Source organism: Aedes aegypti, chromosome 1 (assembly GCF_002204515.2).
Source record: "Aedes aegypti strain LVP_AGWG chromosome 1, AaegL5.0 Primary Assembly, whole genome shotgun sequence".
NCBI lineage: Eukaryota > Metazoa > Arthropoda > Insecta > Diptera > Culicidae > Aedes > Aedes aegypti.
In genome coordinates, this window is record NC_035107.1 from 217,258,566 (window position 1) to 217,286,355 (window position 27,790).

General features: G+C 39.5%; 1 protein-coding gene across 1 annotated transcript in view; it reads right to left on the bottom strand.

The window, feature by feature from the left end:
* The window catches only part of LOC5569242 (synaptic vesicle glycoprotein 2A), a 158,754-nt gene that overhangs the window by 112,418 nt on the left and 18,546 nt on the right, over positions 1-27,790 (bottom strand). The window contains exon 2 of the mRNA XM_021857583.1: positions 17,327-17,524. Within this exon, the coding sequence (XP_021713275.1) occupies positions 17,327-17,524 (198 nt within the window). The remainder of the gene's footprint in view (positions 1-17,326; positions 17,525-27,790) is intronic.

A 27,790-nucleotide genomic window follows, 5' to 3' on the forward strand; every position in this document is an offset into this window, starting at 1 on the left:
GATCGAAGCACCCGAGCTAGCAAACATCTAATCTACTGGAGGAGTTTGGCGAACTACAGCTGGAGCCAGAAACCGATCACCCAACCAAGCAACACAAGGAAGCAACGACCAAACAAACAAATTCAATCATCTGGCATTATTCCTGGAACACCAAACACTGGTTTTCGGAACCACAGAACGACAAATGGTTCTTTTCAGGACTACCAAAATGAGTCCAAAAAGAGTTAACTTCTGAAAACTTCATCCGATCAATAACAACACAAAACTAGTACACTTACAAATTCATACACATGACAAATCAAATTATTAATCATCGTAGTTCTACGTCAACCCCGCGGTAATGTAATAGACATTACCCACCCCAATTTTTTTTTACTTTTAAACATAGGCTATTCTTTCGATTTATACTGGTTCCGTAACTATTGGCAATAATCAATCTTTTTTTTTTGGAATTTTACCTTCTTTAAATTATCGGCAGTTGTTTGTAGTTATACTGATATAATATTTTTTTGCATTACACTTGTTTTAATTTTTATAAGAGATTTTTCCTTCTTTTGATCATAGGCTGTTCTCTCATATTTGAATATTTTTCATAGTTTATTGGAATTATGGCTTACAATACGCTCATAAAGAATCTTATTAAATACATATTATTTAAGATTTCATTCTCCTCCAAGATTAACTCTGCACCGTTACTTTCGTATATCAATAAATCGAACGATTCAGTTAACGTCAAATAGGCTCACTGTTTCTCCGTCGAGAAAAGAAGAAGCCAAAACTCGTGTTTGCTAGAACTATGAATCAAATCGCTTAAAAGGGAAGGTGTGCCGGTATTCACCATGTTCCAGTTATTCGCCACCCCGGATTATATAAGGTACAGTGGGGGAAGTGTATCAGTGGGGTAAGTGGATCATTTGTCCATATTAAGCTTAAATAATTAAATATGTTGAATGTTTTTGCACCATTGCTTCTTTTTAGGTTATATTCTTACTAGAGATGGTCGGGTCTCGGGTTTTCAAACCCGAAACCCGACCCGAACCCGAACCCGACGGGTTCGGGTCGGGTTCGGGTCTGAAAATTTTTATTTTTTCGGGTTCGGGTTCGGGTCGGGTTTGAAGATTAAAAAAATATCGGGTACGGGTCGGGTTCGGGCTTCAAAAAAGTCGGGTTTAGCTGGGTTTGGGTCGGGTTTGAGGATAATTGTTCACAAAGTAACAACCGGAAAGCTACCCTATGCATTCGCATTGATGAATTTATCATCTTTTCGAACTCGAGTTTTTCTAAGAAAACTTTTTCGGGTTTCGGGTCGGGTTCGGGTTTTAACAGCGAACATTTTTCGGGTTCGGGTCGGGTCCGGGTTTGCTTTTAAATTTTTGTCTCGGGTTCGGGTCGGGTCCGGGTTTGAAGGAATAAAATAAGTCGGGTACGGGTCGGGTTCGGGTTTGAAAATTGTGAAACCCGACCATCTCTAATTCTTACGTCCACACTAATACTATTGCAAAACTGGTACTACACGTACACTAACACAAACAAACTTGTGAGCCGCAAAAATTGATTTATTTTGAAATTGTTTTCTATCAATCAAAAATCCATTATATCTCTGTCTAAAATCGAATACTATTAGTTTTTTCAACACATGGTGAGCATTTCAGTTCTAATTGAATGAATCACAATGAAAAATATGAGATTTTTATTAATAAATACAAATATATTGGACATGGTACACTTACCCCTAGTTTTGAATGGGGTGGGGTAAGTGGATCAAGTATTATTATCATTTGTTGACACACTGTTTACGAGAATTTGAAGTAGTTTCAATATCCGCAAATGTTGTTTTCCTTTAACTTTTCTAATTCCTAGCTTAAATTTGTCAAATTGACTATAAAAAAATGAATTAATCCACCTAACAGTTTATTTTTAATCTCTCTGGTATAAAACATATAAAATAATGTATATTGCAATATTTAAACCAAAACTTTACGTGGTTTATCTAAGCTGAGTTGCAAAAGACCAAAATATTTGTTTCTTTCAATTGATTGCCCAATGTCGCACCTTATTTGGCCATATAAATTGTTCTAGACATATAATACAATTATATTCATCAATAGAATAAAAAGATTTCAGTTTTTTAATCAAAAATAAATGTAACTTATGTTTTTACACAATAAGTGCATTGGCGTAAATAAGGGGGGGCCATGTGGGGCCTGGCCCCCCCGAAACTTGGGCTTGGACCCCCCGAAAAATGGAAAAGAAATGACAATATATTTGAAAACTTGTCTTTAGGTGCATGTATGATACCCTTACGATACTGATAAATGTCTGTGTAATATAAATTTTCTAAATTTCTGGATGTAGTATTCAAGCATCTCTTACTACTAAACTGTCTCTTTCTTATTTGTTATGTTCTTCACGTTGACATTCACCAAAGCTCATTTTAGAATTGGCAGAATTGGTTTGATCCATTTGTAGTCATATTGTTATTTAGAAAATCCAGTTCTCTTTAGTTATTGAGTATGATTACAAGTTTTCAGCTTCGATGTTTTGTCATCAATTATCTAGATTTTATTCTCAAATCATTTATTTTGAATTCTAGTACGATTTTGTTACTGGGAAAATTTTGTGTATAAGATTTACTTAACATCAATTCTGTTCAGAAATTTGTTGCAAACGAACTGTTCTTTTTGTTTCAAATAGTTCTACGTTTCTGTGAAACATCTGTAATTAAAATACGTGGCGTTACTTGTAAAAAAAAAATAGATTAAATTTGCTTCCAGATTGATGACGAGGTACTGATGATATTTTAAAACCCTTAGTGACAACTCTCTCTTTCGTCTTTAATCTATGTTTTTAATGCATGTTTTTAAAAAAATCTTGAAATACTTACTACAAGGGGTTACTATAATGTGGCCAGATGTGTCCCGCAAAACATCAGGGACGCTTGTCACATCTCATCCTCAATGAAGCGCTGCATATATTTGATTTGGAATTTACATTCATTCTCAATCTAAGACATGCACTATATACTAAGTTAATTGAAACAGTATTGACACTGTACTGTCAAGTTAGAAAATGATTCTGATCCGGATTATTTGGTCATTTTAGGTTACTACAAAGTCACTGGGACGTCTGGTCACTTTAGGTTACTACAAAGTCACACTAAAATTACAAAATTATTCTTAAATTTCTCTTGGCTCAGAGTTATTTTAGCAAGTCCAATTCGTTAGTCTGTTAGTTAGGCTCTCTTCATTTACATCTACACACTTAATTGAGAATGTCGAATCTCGGACAATTTTAACCGTGATCCGCACAGCCGAGTAGTCCGCAAACAAATTAACAGGGATCTCAGCAAATAAGAGCCGAGTATCAGTAGATCGTGCTTCGTTGCTAAGCAACCGGGCAATTTGTTAGCTGAGTCTCGGTTAAAATAGGGAAACCGAGATTCGCACAGCCGAGCTCGTGAAAAAATTGGGGTGGGTAATGTCTATTATATTACCGCGGGGTTGACGTAGAACTACGATGATTAATAATTTGATTTGTCATGTGTATGAATTTGTAAGTGTACTAGTTTTGTGTTGTTATTGATCGGATGAAGTTTTCAGAAGTTAACTCTTTTTGGACTCATTTTGGTAGTCCTGAAAAGAACCATTTGTCGTTCTGTGGTTTCGAGAACCAGTGTATGGTGTTCCAGGAATAATGCCAGATGACTGAATTTGTTTATTTGGTCGTTGCTTCCTTGTGTTGCTTGGTTGGGTGATCGGTTTCTGGCTCCAGCTGTAGTTCGCCAAACTCCTCCAGTAGATTAGATGTTTGATAGCTCGGGTGCTTCGATCGTTAGAATCGATAGAATCGGTCCAGTGCTTTGGTCTGTAGCAATATCCATTGCATGAGCATTTACTCATCAATATGCAGGCTGGGCCGCTATGATCCAGTATTTCACGTCTCAAAGCGTCACTAATCGATGATTGCCTAAGCGCTGCAGCTCATTCCTCAACCCTTGGAATTGCTGCCTTTGGCGTGATGGAACTGGGAAGAATTAGTAGAGTTTGTCAAAAATAGTCCTTGCAGTGAAGTAACCCGCGACAAACCAACATATACCAATTGCTGATCCTGGCTTTTGTCATAGTCGTACACGACCTCGGGGAAATTTCCACCTTGCGACTTATGAACAGTTAAAGCACAGGCACTAACCATCGGGAACTGAATGCGTTTGCATTTGATTATGCCGCACAGTTTGAAAGTAAAATAAAAATTCTCTATGGGATGGTTCAAATATTCAAATAAATTTGAGTTGAGGATTCCCCGTTTGCCCATGGCAATCAACTGATAACATCCCGCAGTGTTATTTATATGTAAGAGCATCAAAGCTAACAAAGCCATCGGCCTTTTTCAGGGTCATCAAATTAGGTAGAAAAGAGTTAAAAGAGAAATATTTCCGACTTTATATATGACTTCTTATATTCCTAAATCAATTTCACAGCTTCATACAAAATTTCATTTGTCATGAATAATTTATGACTCAACATTTTGAGACTGTAATAGCGGACGCTGCTGCAGTGCCATCGGGGTGAGTGCTCAACATTCCACAACAATTGTAAAATAGAGTGGCATTTCCAACAGCGTCTTTGATGTTCCATATTTTGTGGGAACACTTTGATTAGCAAAATTATCACATGTAACAAAATTGCGACATATTAAGAATGCTTTTGAAAAGACATTCTCATTGAACAATTGTAATAATTTTGGCACCCATGGATCAGAAATTTACCGTCATAATAAAGAAAACTATTGATTATTAATAGCTCGTATTGAATATTTAGTTAATGTCAACCCTTCCAGCAATTCATGTTCGACCAATTTCTCACGCATTAGCATTCTCCGCAATTTTCAAGTAATTCTAAGCCCAACACATTATTGGCACATACCCATTTCCCAGATTGGTCGATCAGAAAGCGAAGAGCACAAAAGGGAGGAGCATCATCTGCTATTCTGAGGTTATAAAACATGCTTCCTTTGTCGGATTCAGTTTCATTCTAATTCCGCTTTCGAGCTGGTAAGAGCTCCTCCGAACTTCTGCTGAGCTGTTAATCTTCAAGCTGCCAATCCAGCATCTGGTCTGTGAAATCGCTCAAGATTTCTAGGTTGACCGATCCGCGCTTCTAGATTTCGCCTCGTGGTAAACTCGTGGTCACAGCATCCAAGATCAATCGGCCCTTTTCAGGGCCAACATACATTCATAAAAGGGTTTATTGGATGATATTTACTGATTTATCTATAATGATCTAAATATCGCGGTATACTACAATTTGGTTCACATAATTTACCCCACATAATTACATGAATTTGAGAATTTACCACTGCAGCGCCGTTGGACCGTAATAACATCATGCTATTCAGCATTGTATGGTATTTCTAACAGCATCGTTGATTTATCATATAATGGGGGAACACTTCCTAAATTCTCGAGTATGGAAATTGGAAAATTGCGACAGATTTTAAATACTGTTCAATAAACTGTTTCCTGACCTATTGTAATAAGCAACTATTGATCTGAAATTTTTCTACATGTTAGTCTATTGCGTTAATCTGAGAAATAGGCTATATGAAATTGATGTCTTGGCAAGGGATGTACAAGATGAGCATTATGTATTAATTTTCCAATTTCCGTACTCGAGAATTTTGGAAGCGGGGGCCGTGATGCTCGGGATGGATTGTCCTCCATGACTGGTCCTGGCTGGAAATATTCGTGGGGAGAAACTCAACCCTTTGTTGCAGGAATTTCATTAACAACTCTTTGATTAAGCAGAAATTTTCAGAGGAAATTTCTGATAAAAGTGAACTTTTTCAAAACAACTCTTATTGATTGGAATATTTATCAACAACTCTTTGTTAGGTATAATCATCCTTAATAACTCTTTGCTCCATCGCCAAACCAAACCATTTCATTGAATTCATCAAGTACAAGAATATGAATGGTAAGGAGAGGCAGATGGTGTATATTTTGCTGGCGTTACTTTCCAACAGGTCGCCGGTTGGGGCTGACTACTAATCCGTCCACTGAATGATTTTCAGTTGTTGCTTTCGCTCTCTGGTTCCGTTCGCTACTTGCACACTGCTGTGACTTTCACGCGCTCTTTGCTGCTCCGCTGCTTGATCCGTTCGTTATGCCGTTCGATTTGTGAATAAGCTGGGAGCAGAACAACCAGTGGTTTTATTTGCTCGGGCTCTGTTCACCGATGGCGAATGGTGGGGCTCTTGCTTGGTTGTTTTGTCACTCCGTTCGCTACTCGCACGCGATTGGTTATTGCTTTCACGCTATTTTCGTTGATGGTGTGATTCGTCGCTGAGAAAAAAAAACTGCAACTTTTTTGATTTTTCATGCAAAATGATCAACTTTGATAAACTATATCTCAGTTATTTATGGACTGATTTGAATGAAATTTTAACAGAATATCAGACATAACTTAAATTTTAACATACGTTTTTGAGTGATTTTTCCAATCACACGTTGAAAAGCAGTAAAGGTTTGACTAAAGTGAATTTTTTGACGATTTTTTATGATTGATATAACTAAACATATTGAAGGAATAGCTTCATGGCATCTTCAGAAAAGTTGTAGATTTTGACGAGATGAATAAGTTTGCTGAAGACAGTTTTTGTGTAAGGCTATCAGATTTTAAGATAAAAAGTTTTGAATTTTTCGTCGAAAATTACAGTTTAGTCAAACCGTTATTACTTATAAACTTGTGATTGGAAAAATTATTCAAAAATATATGTTAAAATTCAAGTTACATCTGATGTTCTGTGAATGTTTCATTCGAAAATATTTCCATAAATAACTGAGATCTAACTTACCAAAGTTGGTCATTTTGTATGGAAAATCGAAAAAGTTGCAAATGCATGCGAATAAGTTGGGGCCTTCCTTAGCCGAGTGGTTAGTGTCCGCGGCTACAAAGCAAAGCCATGCTGAAGGTGTCTGGGTTCGATTCCCGGTCGGTCCAGGATCTTTTCGTAATGGAAATTTTCTTGACTTCCCTGGGCATAGAGTATAATCGTACCTGCCACACGATATACGAATGTAAAAATGGAAACTTTGGCAAAGAAAGCTCTCAGTTAATAACTGTGGAAGTGTCATAAGAACACTAAGCTGAGAAGCAGGCTCTGTCCCAGTGAGGATGTTAATGCCAAGAAGAAGAAGAAGAAGAAGATGTGGATAAGTTCTCTGTTTATTCGACAAACAAGCTTAATATTTCATGGGTACACAACAGCAACAGGGTAGCGGATCACAGGGATTTAGTTGAAATCTGGAAACGTAGCTCAATCTTGAAATCTTGAGCGATTTCACAAACCAGATTCTGGATTAACAGCTCAGCAGGCTTCTAGCAGCGAGATACTTCTCGCTAAGCAAGTTCAGAGGAGCTCTTACCAGCTCGAAAGCGGAAATGGAATGAAACTGAATCCAACGAAGGCAGCATGTTTCATAACCTTGGAATAGCAGATGATGCTCCTCCTTTTTGTGCTCTTCGCTTTCTGATTGACCAATCTGGGAAATGGGTATGTGCCAATAATGTGTTTTGCTTGGAATTACTTGAAAATTGCGGAGAATACTAATACGGGAGAAATTGGTCGAACATGAATTGTTGGAATGATTGGCATTCCCTAAATATTCAATACGAGCTATTGATAATTAATAGTTTTCTTTATTATGACGGTAAATTTCTGATCCATGGGTGCCAAAATTATTTCAATTGTTCAACGAGAATGTCTTTTCAAAAGCATTCTAAATATGTCGCAATTTTGTCACATGGGATAATTTTCCTAATCAAAGTGTTCCCATAAAATATGGAACATAAAAGGCGCTGTTGGAAAAGCCACTCTATTTTGCAATCGTTGTGAAATGTTGAGCACTCACCCCGACGGCACTGCAGCAGCGTCCGCGAGTACAATCCCAAATGGTTGAGTCATAAATTATTCACGACAAATGAAATTTTGTATGAGGCCGAGAAATTGATTTAGGAATACTAGAAGTCTATATGAATAAAAATGGAATGGTGTTTATATGTCACGAAATGGCTCACGAACGGGGCAACGGATTTGGATGATTCTTTTTCCATTTTGTTCGTCAAGGGTTCCGACGTGTTTGTGTCTATAAAAGTTCCAGAATGTTCACCAGGAAAGTAGGAAAAACGGGACTGAACGGAACTGTCATTTTGTATGGAACGATTCATAGCGGTTTTCAACAAGACGGTTGGCAAGACGAAGTTTGCCGGGACCACTAGTTATAAATAAAGTCGGAAATATTTCTCTTTTAACTCTTTTCCACAAATTTGATGGCTCTGAAAAGAACCGATGGCTTTGTTAGCTTCGATGTTGTTACGGATAAATAACACTGCTCGGACCAGCAAAACTCAGGGGGCTTCTGGTATTTGCTCCTAACGGGATTGCTTCTTGACCACCAATGATGATTTCCTCACGAGTCGAAATTTTGAAGCGCGGGTCAACAGCTCCTCGGCCGATGAAATTTGCGGCGGCGATGACGATGGCTGGGTGAACGCAAACAAGCAGTGAACCACAAAGCGAGAATGACTCGCCCGACCGTTTTCACAGTTCGACCGCAATTTCTCCTGTGGACTGCTTGCTCTTCTTCTTCTTTTTCTTCTTGGCGGCGGCAGCAGTGATGACTTTGGCTTCGGACGACATCTTCTCTCGCTCGCTCGACAGTTTGATTTGAGCGAAGCAAGACAAACGGGGGCGTCCTTCGCTATCGATGTCTGTGCCTGAGAAGCACGCCCGGTCAGAGCAAGCCGATCTGTCGCCTGCTGAGATGCGAGCCAATCGGAGAGTGAAAAGCAAATGACGTCAAATTTTCTCTAGCCACCCCTATTTATAGATTTGCTTGAAATCAACATTCTATTTTAAAACAGTTATTAAACTATTTAAACAGGTATGTGGGATTCAGTAAGTAAACGACATGAAGCTTTGATGTCTTATCTTTCGATTGAGGTGCTAATCAAGAAATTTCGTTAAGCCAGCGAAAAGTTATAAACGTTTAAAATATTTCATGCCAGCGTAACGCTCTCGGTTTTGAAATTCCAATTTCACTCCTGTATAGAGGAGAAAGACGTACTTCTACGTCAAAAAACGCCAGCAAAATATACACCATCTGCCTCTCCTTACCATTCATATTCTTGTACTTGATGCATTGAATGAAATGGTTTGGTTTGGCGATGGAGCAAAGAGTTATTAAGGATGATTTTACTTAACAAAGAGTTGTTGATAAATATTCCAATCAATAAGAGTTGTTTTGAAAAAGTTCACTTTTATCAGAAATTTCCTCGGAATATTTCTGCTTTACCAAAGAGTTGTTAATGAAATTCCTGCAGCAAAGGGTCGAGTTTCTCCCCACGAATATATCCAGCCTGGACCAGTCATGGAGGACAATCCATCCCGAGCATCACGGCCCCCGCTTCCAAAATTCTCGAGTACGGAAATTGGAAAATTAATACATAATGCTCATCTTGTACATCCCTTGCCAAGACATCAATTTCATATAGCCTATTTCTCAGATTAACGCAATAGACTAACATGTAGAAAAATTTCAGATCAATAGTTGCTTATTACAATTGGTCAGAAAACAGTTGATTGAACAGTATTTAAAATCTGTCGCAATTTTAATACATTTTCCAATTTCCATACTCGAGAATTCAGGAAGTGTTCCCCCATTATATGATAAATCAACGATGCTGTTAGAAATACCATAATGCTGAGTAGCATGATGTTATTACGGTCCGATAGCGCTGCAGTGGTAAATTCTCAAATTCATGTAATTATGTGGGGTAAATTATGTGAACCAAATTGTAGTATACCGCGATATTTAGATCATTATAGACAAATCAGTAAATATCATCCAATAAACCCATTTGTGAACGTATGTTGGCCCTGAAAAGGGCCGATTGAGCTTGGATGCTGTGACCACGAGTTTACCACGAGGCGAAATCTAGAAGCGCGGATCGGTCAACCTAGAAATCTTGAGCGATTCCACAGACCAGATGCTGGATTGGCAGCTTGAAAATTAACAGCTCAGCAGATTTCTAGCAGCGAGGTACTTCTCGCTGAGCAAGTTCGGAGGAGCTCTTACCAGCTCGAAAGCGGAATTAGAATGAAACTGAATCCGACGAAGGAAGCATGTTTTATAACCTCAGAATAGCAGATGATGCTCCTCCCTTTTGTGCTCTTCGCTTTCTGATCGACCAATCTGGGAAATGGGTATGTGCCAATAATGTGTTGGGCTTAGAATTTTTTGAAAATTGGGGAGAATTCTAATGCGTGAGAAATTGGTCGAACATGAATTGCTGGAAGGGTTGACATTAAGGTGAAAATAAATCGAAGCCAAACCTTAAATTTTCAAGAGCACGGATTTGGAGAACCAAACATCTGTTTGAGCTGAAAACTAAATCGATTGGTCAGTCGCTGGTGGTGACCAATTGATTATGTTTTCAGCTCAAACAGATCAATAACAACACAAAACTAGTACACTTACAAATTCATACACATGACAAATCAAATTATTAATCATCGTAGTTCTACGTCAACCCCGCGGTAATGTAATAGACATTACCCACCCCAAATTTTTTGCAACTGGAATATTTTCAATCATTAAAAAAATCAATCAAATTTAGAAAGATCCAAACTATTTAAAGAATCTTCAAAATAAAATAGCATAAAATTGAAGACTCTTAATTTTTAATAATCAACCTTGGATGTTCAAACATCAAGTTTCTACAACAGTGAAAAGGCCAGATATAAGAAGGGTCTTCAAGCTCTCCGCGGGCCGCACATAATGAAGCGGCGGGCCGGATGCGGCCCGCGGGCCGTACGTTGGGCAGGCCTGGCATAGAGTATAATCGTACCTGCCACACGATATACGAATGCAAAAATGGAAACTTTGGCAAAGAAAGCTCTCAGTTGCACAACAGCAACAGGGTGGCGGATCACAGGGATTTAGTTGAAATCTGGAAACGTAGCTCAATCTTGAAATCTTGAGCGATTTCACAAACCAGATTCTGGATTAACAGCTCAGCAGGCTTCTAGCAGCGAGGTACTTCTCGCTAAGCAAGTTCGGAGGAGCTCTTACCAGCTCGAAAGCGGAAATGGAATGAAACTGAATCCAAAGAAGGCAGCATGTTTTATAACCTTGGAATAGCAGATGATGCTCCTCCCTTTTGTGCTCTTCGCTTTCTGATCGACCAATCTGGGAAATGGGTATGTGCCAATAATGTGTTTTGCTTGGAATTACTTGAAAATTGCGGAGAATACTAATACAGGAGAAATTGGTCGAACATGAATTGTTGGAATGATTGGCATTCCCTAAATATTCAATACGAGCTATTGATAATTAATAGTTTTCTTTATTATGACGGTAAATTTATGATCCTTGGGTGCCAAAATTATTACAATTGTTCAACGAGAATGTCTTTTCAAAAGCATTCTAAATATGTCGCAATTTTGTCACATGGGATAATTTTCCTAATCAAAGTGTTCCCATAAAATATGGAACATAAAAGGCGCTGTTGGAAAAGCCACTCTATTTTGCAATCGTTGTGAAATGTTGAGCACTCACCCCGACGGCACTGCAGCAGCGTCCGCGAGTACAATCTCATATGGTTGAGTCATAAATTATTCACGACAAATGAAATTTTGTATGAGGCCGTGAAATTGATTTAGGAATACTAGAAGTTATAAATAAAGTCGGAAATATTTCTCTTTCAACTCTTTTCCACAAATTTGATGGCTCTAAAAAGAACCGATGGCTTTGTTAGCTTCGATGTTGTTACGGATAAATAACACTGCTCGGACCAGCAAAACTCAGGGGGCTTCTGGTATTTGCTCCTAACGGGATTGCTTCTTGACCACCAATGATGGTTTCATCACGAGTCGAAATTTTGAAGCGCGGGTCAACAGCTCCTCGGCCGATGAAATTTGCGGCGGCGATGACGATGGCTGGGTGAACGCAAACAAGCGGTGAACCACAAAGCGAGAATGACTCGCCCGACCGTGTTCACAGTTCGACCGCAATTTCTCCTGTGGACTGCTTCCTCTTCTTCTCCTAGGCGGCAGCGGTGATGGCTTTAGCTTCGAACGGCATCTTCTCTCGCTCGCTCGACAGTTTGATTTGAGCGAAGCAAGACAAACGGGGGCGTCCCTCGCTATCGATGTCTGTGCCTGAGAAGCACGCCCGGTCAGAACAAGCCGATCTGTCGCCTGCTGAGATGCGAGCCAATCGGAGAGTGAAAAGCAAATGACGTCAAATTTTCTCTAGCCACCCCCTTATAGATTTGCTTGAAATCAACGTTCTCTTTTAAAACAGTTATTAAACTATTTGGACAGGTATGTGGGACTCAGTAAGTAAACGACATGAAGCTTTGATGTCATATCTTTCGATTGAGATGCTAATCAAGAAATTTCGTTAAGCCAGCGAAAAGTTATAAACGTTTAAAATATTTCATGCCAACGTAACGCTCTTGGTTTTGAAATTCCAATTTCACTCCTGTATAGAGAAGAGAGACGTACTTCTACGTCAAAAAACTGCAACTCTTTTGATTTTTCATGCAAAATAACCAACTTTGATAAACCATATCTCAGTTATTTATGAACCGATTTGAATGAAATTTTCACAGAATATCAGAAATAACTTAAATTTTAACATATATTTTTGAGTGATTTTTCCAATCACACGTTGAAAAGCAGTAACGGTTTGACTAAAGTGAATTTTTCGACGATTTTTTATAATTGACATAACTAAACAGCAAAGTTGTAGATTTTGACGAGATGAATAAGTTTGCTGAATACAGTTTTTGTGTAAGGCTATCAGAATTTAAGATAAAAAGTTTTGAATTTTTCGTCGAAAATTACAGTTTAGTCAAACCGTTATTACTTAAAAACTTGTAATTGGAAAAATTATTCAAAAATATATGTTAAAACTCAAGTTACATCTGATATTCTGTGAATGTTTCATTCGACAATATTTCCATAAATAACTGAGATCTAACTTACCAAAGTTGGTCATTTTGTATGGAAAATCGAAAAAGTTGCAAATGCATGTGAATAAGTTGGGGCCTTCCTTAGCCGAGTGGTTTGGTTAGAGTCCGCGGCTACAAAGCAAAGCCATGCTGAAAATGTTTGGATTCGATTCCCGGTCGGTCCAGGATCTTTTCGTAATGGAAATTTTCTTGAATTCCCTGGGCATAGAGTATAATCGTACCTGCCACACGATATACACATGCAAAAATGGAAACTTTGGCAAAGAAAGCTCTCAGTTAATAACTGTGGAAGTATCATAAGAACACTAAGCTGAGAAGCAGGCTCTGTCCCAGTGAGGACGTTAATGCCAAGAAGAAAAAGAAGAAGAAGAATAAGAAGATGTGAATAAGTTCTCAGTTTATTCGACAAACCAGCTAAATATTTCATGGGTGCACAACAGCAACAGGGTAGCGGATCACAGGGATTTAGTTGAAATCTGGAAACGTAGCTCAATAGTGAGCAAGTTCGGAGGAGCTCTTACCAGCTCGAAAGCGGAAATGGAATGAAACTGAATCCAACGAAGGCAGCATGTTTTATAACCTTGGAATAGCAGATGATGCTCCTCCCTTTTGTGCTCTTTCTGATCGACCAGTCTGGGAAATGGGTATGTGCCAATAATGTGTTGGGCTTGGAATTACTTGAAAATTGTGGAGAATACTAATACGTGAGAAATTGGTCAAACATGAATTGTTGGAATGATTGGCATTTCCTAAATATTCAATACGAGCTATTGATAATCAATAGTTTTCTTTATTATGATGGTAAATTTCTGATTCATGGGTGCCAAAATTATTACAATTGTTCAACGAGAATGTCTTTTCAAAAGCATTCTAAACATGTCGCAATTTTGTTACATGGGATAATTTTCCTAATCAAAGTGTTCCCATAAAATATGGAACATAAAAGGCGCTGTTGGAAAAGCCACTCTATTTTATAATCGTTGAGCACTCACCCCGACGGCACTGCAGCAGCGTCCGCGAGTACAATCTCAAATGGTTGAGTCATAAATTATTCATGACAAATGAAATTTTGTATGAAGCCGTGTGAAATTGATTTAGGAATATTAGAAGTTATAAATAAAGTCGGAAATATTTCTCTTTTAACTCTTTTCCACAAATTTGATGGCTCTGAAAAGAACCGATGGCTTTGTAAGCTTCGATGTTGTTACGGATAAATAACACTGCTCGGACCAGCAAAACTCAGGGGGCTTCTGGTATTTGCCCCTAACGGGATTGCTTCTTGACCACCAATGATGATTTCATCACGAGTCGAAATTTTGAAGCGCGGGTCAACAGCTCCTCGGCCGATGAAATTTGCGGCGGCGATGACGATGGCTGGGTGAACGCAAACAAGCGGTGAACCATAAAGCGAGAATGACTCACCCGACCGTGTTCACAGTTCGACCGCAATTTTTCCTGTGGACTGCTTGCTCTTCTTCTTCTTTTTCTTCTTGGCGGCGGCAGCAGTGATGACTTTGGCTTCGGACGACATCTTCTCTCGCTCGCTCGACAGTTTGATTTGAGCGAAGCAAGACAAACGGGGGCGTCCTTCGCTATCGATGTCTGTGCCTGAGAAGCACGCCCGGTCAGAGCAAGCCGATCTGTCGCCTGCTGAGATGCGAGCCAATCGGAGAGTGAAAAGCAAATGACGTCAAATTTTCTCTAGCCACCCCTATTTATAGATTTGCTTGAAATCAACATTCTATTTTAAAACAGTTATTAAACTATTTAAACAGGTATGTGGGATTCAGTAAGTAAACGACATGAAGCTTTGATGTCTTATCTTTCGATTGAGGTGCTAATCAAGAAATTTCGTTAAGCCAGCGAAAAGTTATAAACGTTTAAAATATTTCATGCCAGCGTAACGCTCTCGGTTTTGAAATTCCAATTTCACTCCTGTATAGAGGAGAAAGACGTACTTCTACGTCAAAAAAATCATTTTCCTTAAAATTTTTGCTCCTTTGTATCAATTTTTCGCCATGGTGTTCCTGATTCGCCACTCCCCATAAGAAATCAACGTAGGTAGCGAATTCAGGAACCGAAATTAAAATCGTGGCCAATACTGGTGCAAGTGGTCCAGTATTCGCCACCCCCATTTTTAATACAAAAACAAAGTTTCTGATTAGTTTTTATATTTTCCCTGCTGAGCATGGTTTGAAAGCTTTCATTTAATGTATTGACAGTAATCAAAGGTCGTTTGATTTATGTATAAACAATATTTTTCCTTAGGGTGGCTAAAACTGGTACATCTACCCTACGATTGGAAGCATTGAAGCGAACCGATGCTACAGAAGGACGACTAAATCTTAAACTGTATTTTAGTTACTGTCAAAAGCTGACTACAAACGCAATGCGAAAAACTCTGCTGGCTACTATTACCGCTAGCAGAGAAGTTAATAATTGCTTTCATTTAGGATGTTCTTCTTTCAGCATTGACTATTTTTTGAACTAATACTAAAGAGCTGTACATACATGATGATTTATCCCTCTTTAAAAATAAATTGTTCTTTGAAATTGAGAAATATATTAAAAATTCATGCTAACTATTATCTATCATGTATTTTTTTCAATTTCGGCCACACGGCATTCGGCCACATGACCCTTTCGGCCAAATGGCGTTCGGTCAAACGGCATTCGGCCAAATGGCGTTCGGCCAAATGACCCGGAACCTTGACGTCGTGGCTTGGGCAGCGGTCGTATTCGCGTTCGAGCTGCGCGTAAAATTCGTCCTTGTCATCATCAGTGCTTCCGGAGTGAGGGCTATGCACGTTTATGATGCTGAAGTTGAAGAACCGGCCTTTGAGCCTCGACTTGCACATTCTTTCGTTGATCGGCCACCACCCAATCACGCGCCTTTGCATATCACCCATCACTATAAAAGCTGTTCCCAGCTCACGTGTGTTGCCGATTGTTCCGGTCCGTATTCTCTCGTTGACGTTCCTGTGCTGATGTGTTTTTACTGTTGGCTTGCAGGGCCTGACACCAACCCCCTAGATTTCCGGAGGACAATTGTCCATAAATGTTCGGAGGGTCATAGTGCGCAGTTTAGCTTAGAGTCCTTCTCTGGCACTCAGACGATGATCAGCCGCCCCTGACATGGGGAACAGACGCTGTTGTGAGCCGCTCCTAACATGGAGTACAGACGCTCAAGGTTTGCAGAAGCAAACCCCCCCCCTTCCTTGTCAGCATACGACCAAAGTTCCCACCGGGGGTTGGTTACCCGATCTTCCCTAAGGCTACTCGTACCCCGGCCAGTACCGCGAGGATGCAGGGATAGAAGTTGCTGGGCAAGAGGCTAAGGACCACACAATGGGGTCTTTTTTATTCCTGTAGGTACGCAAGGTACCAATGGTACGCCGTGCCCAGCCATTTACCGTGCCATTTTTCTCTTTGAATTCTTGTTTTTGTTCTTCACTGTCTGATATTATCAATGAATGTTTGGCCTTGTTTTAAACGATGTTTAGTGTTGGAATTTCGTCAACTTTTTGAAAAACTGATCATTTACGCGGCTAAACTAGAAAAGTATATTACTAACGACGCTGCCGTAATTGTCCACAAAACAATTTAATTGATTTCTCCTCTACTCTATTCGATACCATTTCAATACGGAACCATTTGCGTGAAAAAGGTAACCCCAATAGCGTGCAATTTACTTCGCAAAACGATGACAATGGCAAAATGGACATCGTTTTCTCGCGCCATTGTTTACCCTGAATTCACGCCTTCCTGGAAATGCTTCCACTTTTCCAGGTCCAAACAATAATTCCCTGCTAGTACCTAGTTGCATTTCCGCATTTAGCGCTCAATATGTTGACGATAATGGTCCTGTTGGCATCCTGACCTGACCCGAGCCCGGATCGATGCCAGATGCCATCAGCAGAGAGCAACAGAGGTTCATGCGTTCGGAGGCTGTGCATTAGGGTTGTCGATTATGATCAGGATGAAGAATCACTATATCATTATGAAGAAATCGCTCATATCAGTTGGGCCCTGTCAGTTAGGCGGACTGTCAATTATACTCATGCTCGACCAAACGTTTTTCGACCAAACGTCATTCAACGAAGTGTTCTGAGCTCAGAGTAGACGGATTCCGTGCAAATTTTCATATTAGCTTTTTGGGATAAAAGTCAAAAAATAACAAATGGTCTAACTTAAGATTTCCGTAATTTGATATTTCTAGGCCGCCCTACCATCGACTGCAATCCAAACCGAGAGCCGCTGTGAATGTGTTCGCAAATATGTGCACTTACCTCCATAGGTGACCGCATTCAGCGTTCCCTTGTCGACCAGCGAGAGATGCAGATCGCATTCGGCACTCGGAAGCACGTACGAAATGGTGGTCGTCTCAAACACGGTGCACATGCAACAGGGTAGTGCCACCAGCAGCAGCAGAAAGTTGAACTTGCCATACCCAGTGGCGGCAATGGCCGTCTCGAAGTCAGCCGGTGCTAGAAATGAAAAAAAAAAAAATTGGGGTGGGTAATGTCTATTATATTACCGCGGGGTTGACGTAGAACTACGATGATTAATAATTTGATTTGTCATGTGTATGAATTTGTAAGTGTACTAGTTTTGTGTTGTTATTGATCGGATGAAGTTTTCAGAAGTTAACTCTTTTTGGACTCATTTTGGTAGTCCTGAAAAGAACCATTTGTCGTTCTGTGGTTTCGAGAACCAGTGTATGGTGTTCCAGGAATAATGCCAGATGACTGAATTTGTTTATTTGGTCGTTGCTTCCTTGTGTTGCTTGGTTGGGTGATCGGTTTCTGGCTCCAGCTGTAGTTCGCCAAACTCCTCCAGTAGATTAGATGTTTGATAGCTCGGGTGCTTCGATCGTTAGAATCGATAGAATCGGTCCAGTGCTTTGGTCTGTAGCAATATCCATTGCATGAGCATTTACTCATCAATATGCAGGCTGGGCCGCTATGATCCAGTATTTCACGTCTCAAAGCGTCACTAATCGATGATTGCCTAAGCGCTGCAGCTCATTCCTCAACCCTTGGAATTGCTGCCTTTGGCGTGATGGAACTGGGAAGAATTAGTAGAGTTTGTCAAAAATAGTCCTTGCAGTGAAGTAACCCGCGACAAACCAACATATACCAATTGCTGATCCTGGCTTTTGTCATAGTCGTACACGACCTCGGGGAAATTTCCACCTTGCGACTTATGAACAGTTAAAGCACAGGCACTAACCATCGGGAACTGAATGCGTTTGCATTTGATTATGCCGCACAGTTTGAAAGTAAAATAAAAATTCTCTATGGGATGGTTCAAATATTCAAATAAATTTGAGTTGAGGATTCCCCGTTTGCCCATGGCAATCAACTGATAACATCCCGCAGTGTTATTTATATGTAAGAGCATCAAAGCTAACAAAGCCATCGGCCTTTTTCAGGGTCATCAAATTAGGTAGAAAAGAGTTAAAAGAGAAATATTTCCGACTTTATATATGACTTCTTATATTCCTAAATCAATTTCACAGCTTCATACAAAATTTCATTTGTCATGAATAATTTATGACTCAACATTTTGAGACTGTAATAGCGGACGCTGCTGCAGTGCCATCGGGGTGAGTGCTCAACATTCCACAACAATTGTAAAATAGAGTGGCATTTCCAACAGCGTCTTTGATGTTCCATATTTTGTGGGAACACTTTGATTAGCAAAATTATCACATGTAACAAAATTGCGACATATTAAGAATGCTTTTGAAAAGACATTCTCATTGAACAATTGTAATAATTTTGGCACCCATGGATCAGAAATTTACCGTCATAATAAAGAAAACTATTGATTATTAATAGCTCGTATTGAATATTTAGTTAATGTCAACCCTTCCAGCAATTCATGTTCGACCAATTTCTCACGCATTAGCATTCTCCGCAATTTTCAAGTAATTCTAAGCCCAACACATTATTGGCACATACCCATTTCCCAGATTGGTCGATCAGAAAGCGAAGAGCACAAAAGGGAGGAGCATCATCTGCTATTCTGAGGTTATAAAACATGCTTCCTTTGTCGGATTCAGTTTCATTCTAATTCCGCTTTCGAGCTGGTAAGAGCTCCTCCGAACTTCTGCTGAGCTGTTAATCTTCAAGCTGCCAATCCAGCATCTGGTCTGTGAAATCGCTCAAGATTTCTAGGTTGACCGATCCGCGCTTCTAGATTTCGCCTCGTGGTAAACTCGTGGTCACAGCATCCAAGATCAATCGGCCCTTTTCAGGGCCAACATACATTCATAAAAGGGTTTATTGGATGATATTTACTGATTTATCTATAATGATCTAAATATCGCGGTATACTACAATTTGGTTCACATAATTTACCCCACATAATTACATGAATTTGAGAATTTACCACTGCAGCGCCGTTGGACCGTAATAACATCATGCTATTCAGCATTGTATGGTATTTCTAACAGCATCGTTGATTTATCATATAATGGGGGAACACTTCCTAAATTCTCGAGTATGGAAATTGGAAAATTGCGACAGATTTTAAATACTGTTCAATAAACTGTTTCCTGACCTATTGTAATAAGCAACTATTGATCTGAAATTTTTCTACATGTTAGTCTATTGCGTTAATCTGAGAAATAGGCTATATGAAATTGATGTCTTGGCAAGGGATGTACAAGATGAGCATTATGTATTAATTTTCCAATTTCCGTACTCGAGAATTTTGGAAGCGGGGGCCGTGATGCTCGGGATGGATTGTCCTCCATGACTGGTCCTGGCTGGAAATATTCGTGGGGAGAAACTCAACCCTTTGTTGCAGGAATTTCATTAACAACTCTTTGATTAAGCAGAAATTTTCAGAGGAAATTTCTGATAAAAGTGAACTTTTTCAAAACAACTCTTATTGATTGGAATATTTATCAACAACTCTTTGTTAGGTATAATCATCCTTAATAACTCTTTGCTCCATCGCCAAACCAAACCATTTCATTGAATTCATCAAGTACAAGAATATGAATGGTAAGGAGAGGCAGATGGTGTATATTTTGCTGGCGTTACTTTCCAACAGGTCGCCGGTTGGGGCTGACTACTAATCCGTCCACTGAATGATTTTCAGTTGTTGCTTTCGCTCTCTGGTTCCGTTCGCTACTTGCACACTGCTGTGACTTTCACGCGCTCTTTGCTGCTCCGCTGCTTGATCCGTTCGTTATGCCGTTCGATTTGTGAATAAGCTGGGAGCAGAACAACCAGTGGTTTTATTTGCTCGGGCTCTGTTCACCGATGGCGAATGGTGGGGCTCTTGCTTGGTTGTTTTGTCACTCCGTTCGCTACTCGCACGCGATTGGTTATTGCTTTCACGCTATTTTCGTTGATGGTGTGATTCGTCGCTGAGAAAAAAAAACTGCAACTTTTTTGATTTTTCATGCAAAATGATCAACTTTGATAAACTATATCTCAGTTATTTATGGACTGATTTGAATGAAATTTTAACAGAATATCAGACATAACTTAAATTTTAACATACGTTTTTGAGTGATTTTTCCAATCACACGTTGAAAAGCAGTAAAGGTTTGACTAAAGTGAATTTTTTGACGATTTTTTATGATTGATATAACTAAACATATTGAAGGAATAGCTTCATGGCATCTTCAGAAAAGTTGTAGATTTTGACGAGATGAATAAGTTTGCTGAAGACAGTTTTTGTGTAAGGCTATCAGATTTTAAGATAAAAAGTTTTGAATTTTTCGTCGAAAATTACAGTTTAGTCAAACCGTTATTACTTATAAACTTGTGATTGGAAAAATTATTCAAAAATATATGTTAAAATTCAAGTTACATCTGATGTTCTGTGAATGTTTCATTCGAAAATATTTCCATAAATAACTGAGATCTAACTTACCAAAGTTGGTCATTTTGTATGGAAAATCGAAAAAGTTGCAAATGCATGCGAATAAGTTGGGGCCTTCCTTAGCCGAGTGGTTAGTGTCCGCGGCTACAAAGCAAAGCCATGCTGAAGGTGTCTGGGTTCGATTCCCGGTCGGTCCAGGATCTTTTCGTAATGGAAATTTTCTTGACTTCCCTGGGCATAGAGTATAATCGTACCTGCCACACGATATACGAATGTAAAAATGGAAACTTTGGCAAAGAAAGCTCTCAGTTAATAACTGTGGAAGTGTCATAAGAACACTAAGCTGAGAAGCAGGCTCTGTCCCAGTGAGGATGTTAATGCCAAGAAGAAGAAGAAGAAGAAGATGTGGATAAGTTCTCTGTTTATTCGACAAACAAGCTTAATATTTCATGGGTACACAACAGCAACAGGGTAGCGGATCACAGGGATTTAGTTGAAATCTGGAAACGTAGCTCAATCTTGAAATCTTGAGCGATTTCACAAACCAGATTCTGGATTAACAGCTCAGCAGGCTTCTAGCAGCGAGATACTTCTCGCTAAGCAAGTTCAGAGGAGCTCTTACCAGCTCGAAAGCGGAAATGGAATGAAACTGAATCCAACGAAGGCAGCATGTTTCATAACCTTGGAATAGCAGATGATGCTCCTCCTTTTTGTGCTCTTCGCTTTCTGATTGACCAATCTGGGAAATGGGTATGTGCCAATAATGTGTTTTGCTTGGAATTACTTGAAAATTGCGGAGAATACTAATACGGGAGAAATTGGTCGAACATGAATTGTTGGAATGATTGGCATTCCCTAAATATTCAATACGAGCTATTGATAATTAATAGTTTTCTTTATTATGACGGTAAATTTCTGATCCATGGGTGCCAAAATTATTTCAATTGTTCAACGAGAATGTCTTTTCAAAAGCATTCTAAATATGTCGCAATTTTGTCACATGGGATAATTTTCCTAATCAAAGTGTTCCCATAAAATATGGAACATAAAAGGCGCTGTTGGAAAAGCCACTCTATTTTGCAATCGTTGTGAAATGTTGAGCACTCACCCCGACGGCACTGCAGCAGCGTCCGCGAGTACAATCCCAAATGGTTGAGTCATAAATTATTCACGACAAATGAAATTTTGTATGAGGCCGAGAAATTGATTTAGGAATACTAGAAGTCTATATGAATAAAAATGGAATGGTGTTTATATGTCACGAAATGGCTCACGAACGGGGCAACGGATTTGGATGATTCTTTTTCCATTTTGTTCGTCAAGGGTTCCGACGTGTTTGTGTCTATAAAAGTTCCAGAATGTTCACCAGGAAAGTAGGAAAAACGGGACTGAACGGAACTGTCATTTTGTATGGAACGATTCATAGCGGTTTTCAACAAGACGGTTGGCAAGACGAAGTTTGCCGGGACCACTAGTTATAAATAAAGTCGGAAATATTTCTCTTTTAACTCTTTTCCACAAATTTGATGGCTCTGAAAAGAACCGATGGCTTTGTTAGCTTCGATGTTGTTACGGATAAATAACACTGCTCGGACCAGCAAAACTCAGGGGGCTTCTGGTATTTGCTCCTAACGGGATTGCTTCTTGACCACCAATGATGATTTCCTCACGAGTCGAAATTTTGAAGCGCGGGTCAACAGCTCCTCGGCCGATGAAATTTGCGGCGGCGATGACGATGGCTGGGTGAACGCAAACAAGCAGTGAACCACAAAGCGAGAATGACTCGCCCGACCGTTTTCACAGTTCGACCGCAATTTCTCCTGTGGACTGCTTGCTCTTCTTCTTCTTTTTCTTCTTGGCGGCGGCAGCAGTGATGACTTTGGCTTCGGACGACATCTTCTCTCGCTCGCTCGACAGTTTGATTTGAGCGAAGCAAGACAAACGGGGGCGTCCTTCGCTATCGATGTCTGTGCCTGAGAAGCACGCCCGGTCAGAGCAAGCCGATCTGTCGCCTGCTGAGATGCGAGCCAATCGGAGAGTGAAAAGCAAATGACGTCAAATTTTCTCTAGCCACCCCTATTTATAGATTTGCTTGAAATCAACATTCTATTTTAAAACAGTTATTAAACTATTTAAACAGGTATGTGGGATTCAGTAAGTAAACGACATGAAGCTTTGATGTCTTATCTTTCGATTGAGGTGCTAATCAAGAAATTTCGTTAAGCCAGCGAAAAGTTATAAACGTTTAAAATATTTCATGCCAGCGTAACGCTCTCGGTTTTGAAATTCCAATTTCACTCCTGTATAGAGGAGAAAGACGTACTTCTACGTCAAAAAACGCCAGCAAAATATACACCATCTGCCTCTCCTTACCATTCATATTCTTGTACTTGATGCATTGAATGAAATGGTTTGGTTTGGCGATGGAGCAAAGAGTTATTAAGGATGATTTTACTTAACAAAGAGTTGTTGATAAATATTCCAATCAATAAGAGTTGTTTTGAAAAAGTTCACTTTTATCAGAAATTTCCTCGGAATATTTCTGCTTTACCAAAGAGTTGTTAATGAAATTCCTGCAGCAAAGGGTCGAGTTTCTCCCCACGAATATATCCAGCCTGGACCAGTCATGGAGGACAATCCATCCCGAGCATCACGGCCCCCGCTTCCAAAATTCTCGAGTACGGAAATTGGAAAATTAATACATAATGCTCATCTTGTACATCCCTTGCCAAGACATCAATTTCATATAGCCTATTTCTCAGATTAACGCAATAGACTAACATGTAGAAAAATTTCAGATCAATAGTTGCTTATTACAATTGGTCAGAAAACAGTTGATTGAACAGTATTTAAAATCTGTCGCAATTTTAATACATTTTCCAATTTCCATACTCGAGAATTCAGGAAGTGTTCCCCCATTATATGATAAATCAACGATGCTGTTAGAAATACCATAATGCTGAGTAGCATGATGTTATTACGGTCCGATAGCGCTGCAGTGGTAAATTCTCAAATTCATGTAATTATGTGGGGTAAATTATGTGAACCAAATTGTAGTATACCGCGATATTTAGATCATTATAGACAAATCAGTAAATATCATCCAATAAACCCATTTGTGAACGTATGTTGGCCCTGAAAAGGGCCGATTGAGCTTGGATGCTGTGACCACGAGTTTACCACGAGGCGAAATCTAGAAGCGCGGATCGGTCAACCTAGAAATCTTGAGCGATTCCACAGACCAGATGCTGGATTGGCAGCTTGAAAATTAACAGCTCAGCAGATTTCTAGCAGCGAGGTACTTCTCGCTGAGCAAGTTCGGAGGAGCTCTTACCAGCTCGAAAGCGGAATTAGAATGAAACTGAATCCGACGAAGGAAGCATGTTTTATAACCTCAGAATAGCAGATGATGCTCCTCCCTTTTGTGCTCTTCGCTTTCTGATCGACCAATCTGGGAAATGGGTATGTGCCAATAATGTGTTGGGCTTAGAATTTTTTGAAAATTGGGGAGAATTCTAATGCGTGAGAAATTGGTCGAACATGAATTGCTGGAAGGGTTGACATTAAGGTGAAAATAAATCGAAGCCAAACCTTAAATTTTCAAGAGCACGGATTTGGAGAACCAAACATCTGTTTGAGCTGAAAACTAAATCGATTGGTCAGTCGCTGGTGGTGACCAATTGATTATGTTTTCAGCTCAAACAGATCAATAACAACACAAAACTAGTACACTTACAAATTCATACACATGACAAATCAAATTATTAATCATCGTAGTTCTACGTCAACCCCGCGGTAATGTAATAGACATTACCCACCCCAAATTTTTTGCAACTGGAATATTTTCAATCATTAAAAAAATCAATCAAATTTAGAAAGATCCAAACTATTTAAAGAATCTTCAAAATAAAATAGCATAAAATTGAAGACTCTTAATTTTTAATAATCAACCTTGGATGTTCAAACATCAAGTTTCTACAACAGTGAAAAGGCCAGATATAAGAAGGGTCTTCAAGCTCTCCGCGGGCCGCACATAATGAAGCGGCGGGCCGGATGCGGCCCGCGGGCCGTACGTTGGGCAGGCCTGGCATAGAGTATAATCGTACCTGCCACACGATATACGAATGCAAAAATGGAAACTTTGGCAAAGAAAGCTCTCAGTTGCACAACAGCAACAGGGTGGCGGATCACAGGGATTTAGTTGAAATCTGGAAACGTAGCTCAATCTTGAAATCTTGAGCGATTTCACAAACCAGATTCTGGATTAACAGCTCAGCAGGCTTCTAGCAGCGAGGTACTTCTCGCTAAGCAAGTTCGGAGGAGCTCTTACCAGCTCGAAAGCGGAAATGGAATGAAACTGAATCCAAAGAAGGCAGCATGTTTTATAACCTTGGAATAGCAGATGATGCTCCTCCCTTTTGTGCTCTTCGCTTTCTGATCGACCAATCTGGGAAATGGGTATGTGCCAATAATGTGTTTTGCTTGGAATTACTTGAAAATTGCGGAGAATACTAATACAGGAGAAATTGGTCGAACATGAATTGTTGGAATGATTGGCATTCCCTAAATATTCAATACGAGCTATTGATAATTAATAGTTTTCTTTATTATGACGGTAAATTTATGATCCTTGGGTGCCAAAATTATTACAATTGTTCAACGAGAATGTCTTTTCAAAAGCATTCTAAATATGTCGCAATTTTGTCACATGGGATAATTTTCCTAATCAAAGTGTTCCCATAAAATATGGAACATAAAAGGCGCTGTTGGAAAAGCCACTCTATTTTGCAATCGTTGTGAAATGTTGAGCACTCACCCCGACGGCACTGCAGCAGCGTCCGCGAGTACAATCTCATATGGTTGAGTCATAAATTATTCACGACAAATGAAATTTTGTATGAGGCCGTGAAATTGATTTAGGAATACTAGAAGTTATAAATAAAGTCGGAAATATTTCTCTTTCAACTCTTTTCCACAAATTTGATGGCTCTAAAAAGAACCGATGGCTTTGTTAGCTTCGATGTTGTTACGGATAAATAACACTGCTCGGACCAGCAAAACTCAGGGGGCTTCTGGTATTTGCTCCTAACGGGATTGCTTCTTGACCACCAATGATGGTTTCATCACGAGTCGAAATTTTGAAGCGCGGGTCAACAGCTCCTCGGCCGATGAAATTTGCGGCGGCGATGACGATGGCTGGGTGAACGCAAACAAGCGGTGAACCACAAAGCGAGAATGACTCGCCCGACCGTGTTCACAGTTCGACCGCAATTTCTCCTGTGGACTGCTTCCTCTTCTTCTCCTAGGCGGCAGCGGTGATGGCTTTAGCTTCGAACGGCATCTTCTCTCGCTCGCTCGACAGTTTGATTTGAGCGAAGCAAGACAAACGGGGGCGTCCCTCGCTATCGATGTCTGTGCCTGAGAAGCACGCCCGGTCAGAACAAGCCGATCTGTCGCCTGCTGAGATGCGAGCCAATCGGAGAGTGAAAAGCAAATGACGTCAAATTTTCTCTAGCCACCCCCTTATAGATTTGCTTGAAATCAACGTTCTCTTTTAAAACAGTTATTAAACTATTTGGACAGGTATGTGGGACTCAGTAAGTAAACGACATGAAGCTTTGATGTCATATCTTTCGATTGAGATGCTAATCAAGAAATTTCGTTAAGCCAGCGAAAAGTTATAAACGTTTAAAATATTTCATGCCAACGTAACGCTCTTGGTTTTGAAATTCCAATTTCACTCCTGTATAGAGAAGAGAGACGTACTTCTACGTCAAAAAACTGCAACTCTTTTGATTTTTCATGCAAAATAACCAACTTTGATAAACCATATCTCAGTTATTTATGAACCGATTTGAATGAAATTTTCACAGAATATCAGAAATAACTTAAATTTTAACATATATTTTTGAGTGATTTTTCCAATCACACGTTGAAAAGCAGTAACGGTTTGACTAAAGTGAATTTTTCGACGATTTTTTATAATTGACATAACTAAACAGCAAAGTTGTAGATTTTGACGAGATGAATAAGTTTGCTGAATACAGTTTTTGTGTAAGGCTATCAGAATTTAAGATAAAAAGTTTTGAATTTTTCGTCGAAAATTACAGTTTAGTCAAACCGTTATTACTTAAAAACTTGTAATTGGAAAAATTATTCAAAAATATATGTTAAAACTCAAGTTACATCTGATATTCTGTGAATGTTTCATTCGACAATATTTCCATAAATAACTGAGATCTAACTTACCAAAGTTGGTCATTTTGTATGGAAAATCGAAAAAGTTGCAAATGCATGTGAATAAGTTGGGGCCTTCCTTAGCCGAGTGGTTTGGTTAGAGTCCGCGGCTACAAAGCAAAGCCATGCTGAAAATGTTTGGATTCGATTCCCGGTCGGTCCAGGATCTTTTCGTAATGGAAATTTTCTTGAATTCCCTGGGCATAGAGTATAATCGTACCTGCCACACGATATACACATGCAAAAATGGAAACTTTGGCAAAGAAAGCTCTCAGTTAATAACTGTGGAAGTATCATAAGAACACTAAGCTGAGAAGCAGGCTCTGTCCCAGTGAGGACGTTAATGCCAAGAAGAAAAAGAAGAAGAAGAATAAGAAGATGTGAATAAGTTCTCAGTTTATTCGACAAACCAGCTAAATATTTCATGGGTGCACAACAGCAACAGGGTAGCGGATCACAGGGATTTAGTTGAAATCTGGAAACGTAGCTCAATAGTGAGCAAGTTCGGAGGAGCTCTTACCAGCTCGAAAGCGGAAATGGAATGAAACTGAATCCAACGAAGGCAGCATGTTTTATAACCTTGGAATAGCAGATGATGCTCCTCCCTTTTGTGCTCTTTCTGATCGACCAGTCTGGGAAATGGGTATGTGCCAATAATGTGTTGGGCTTGG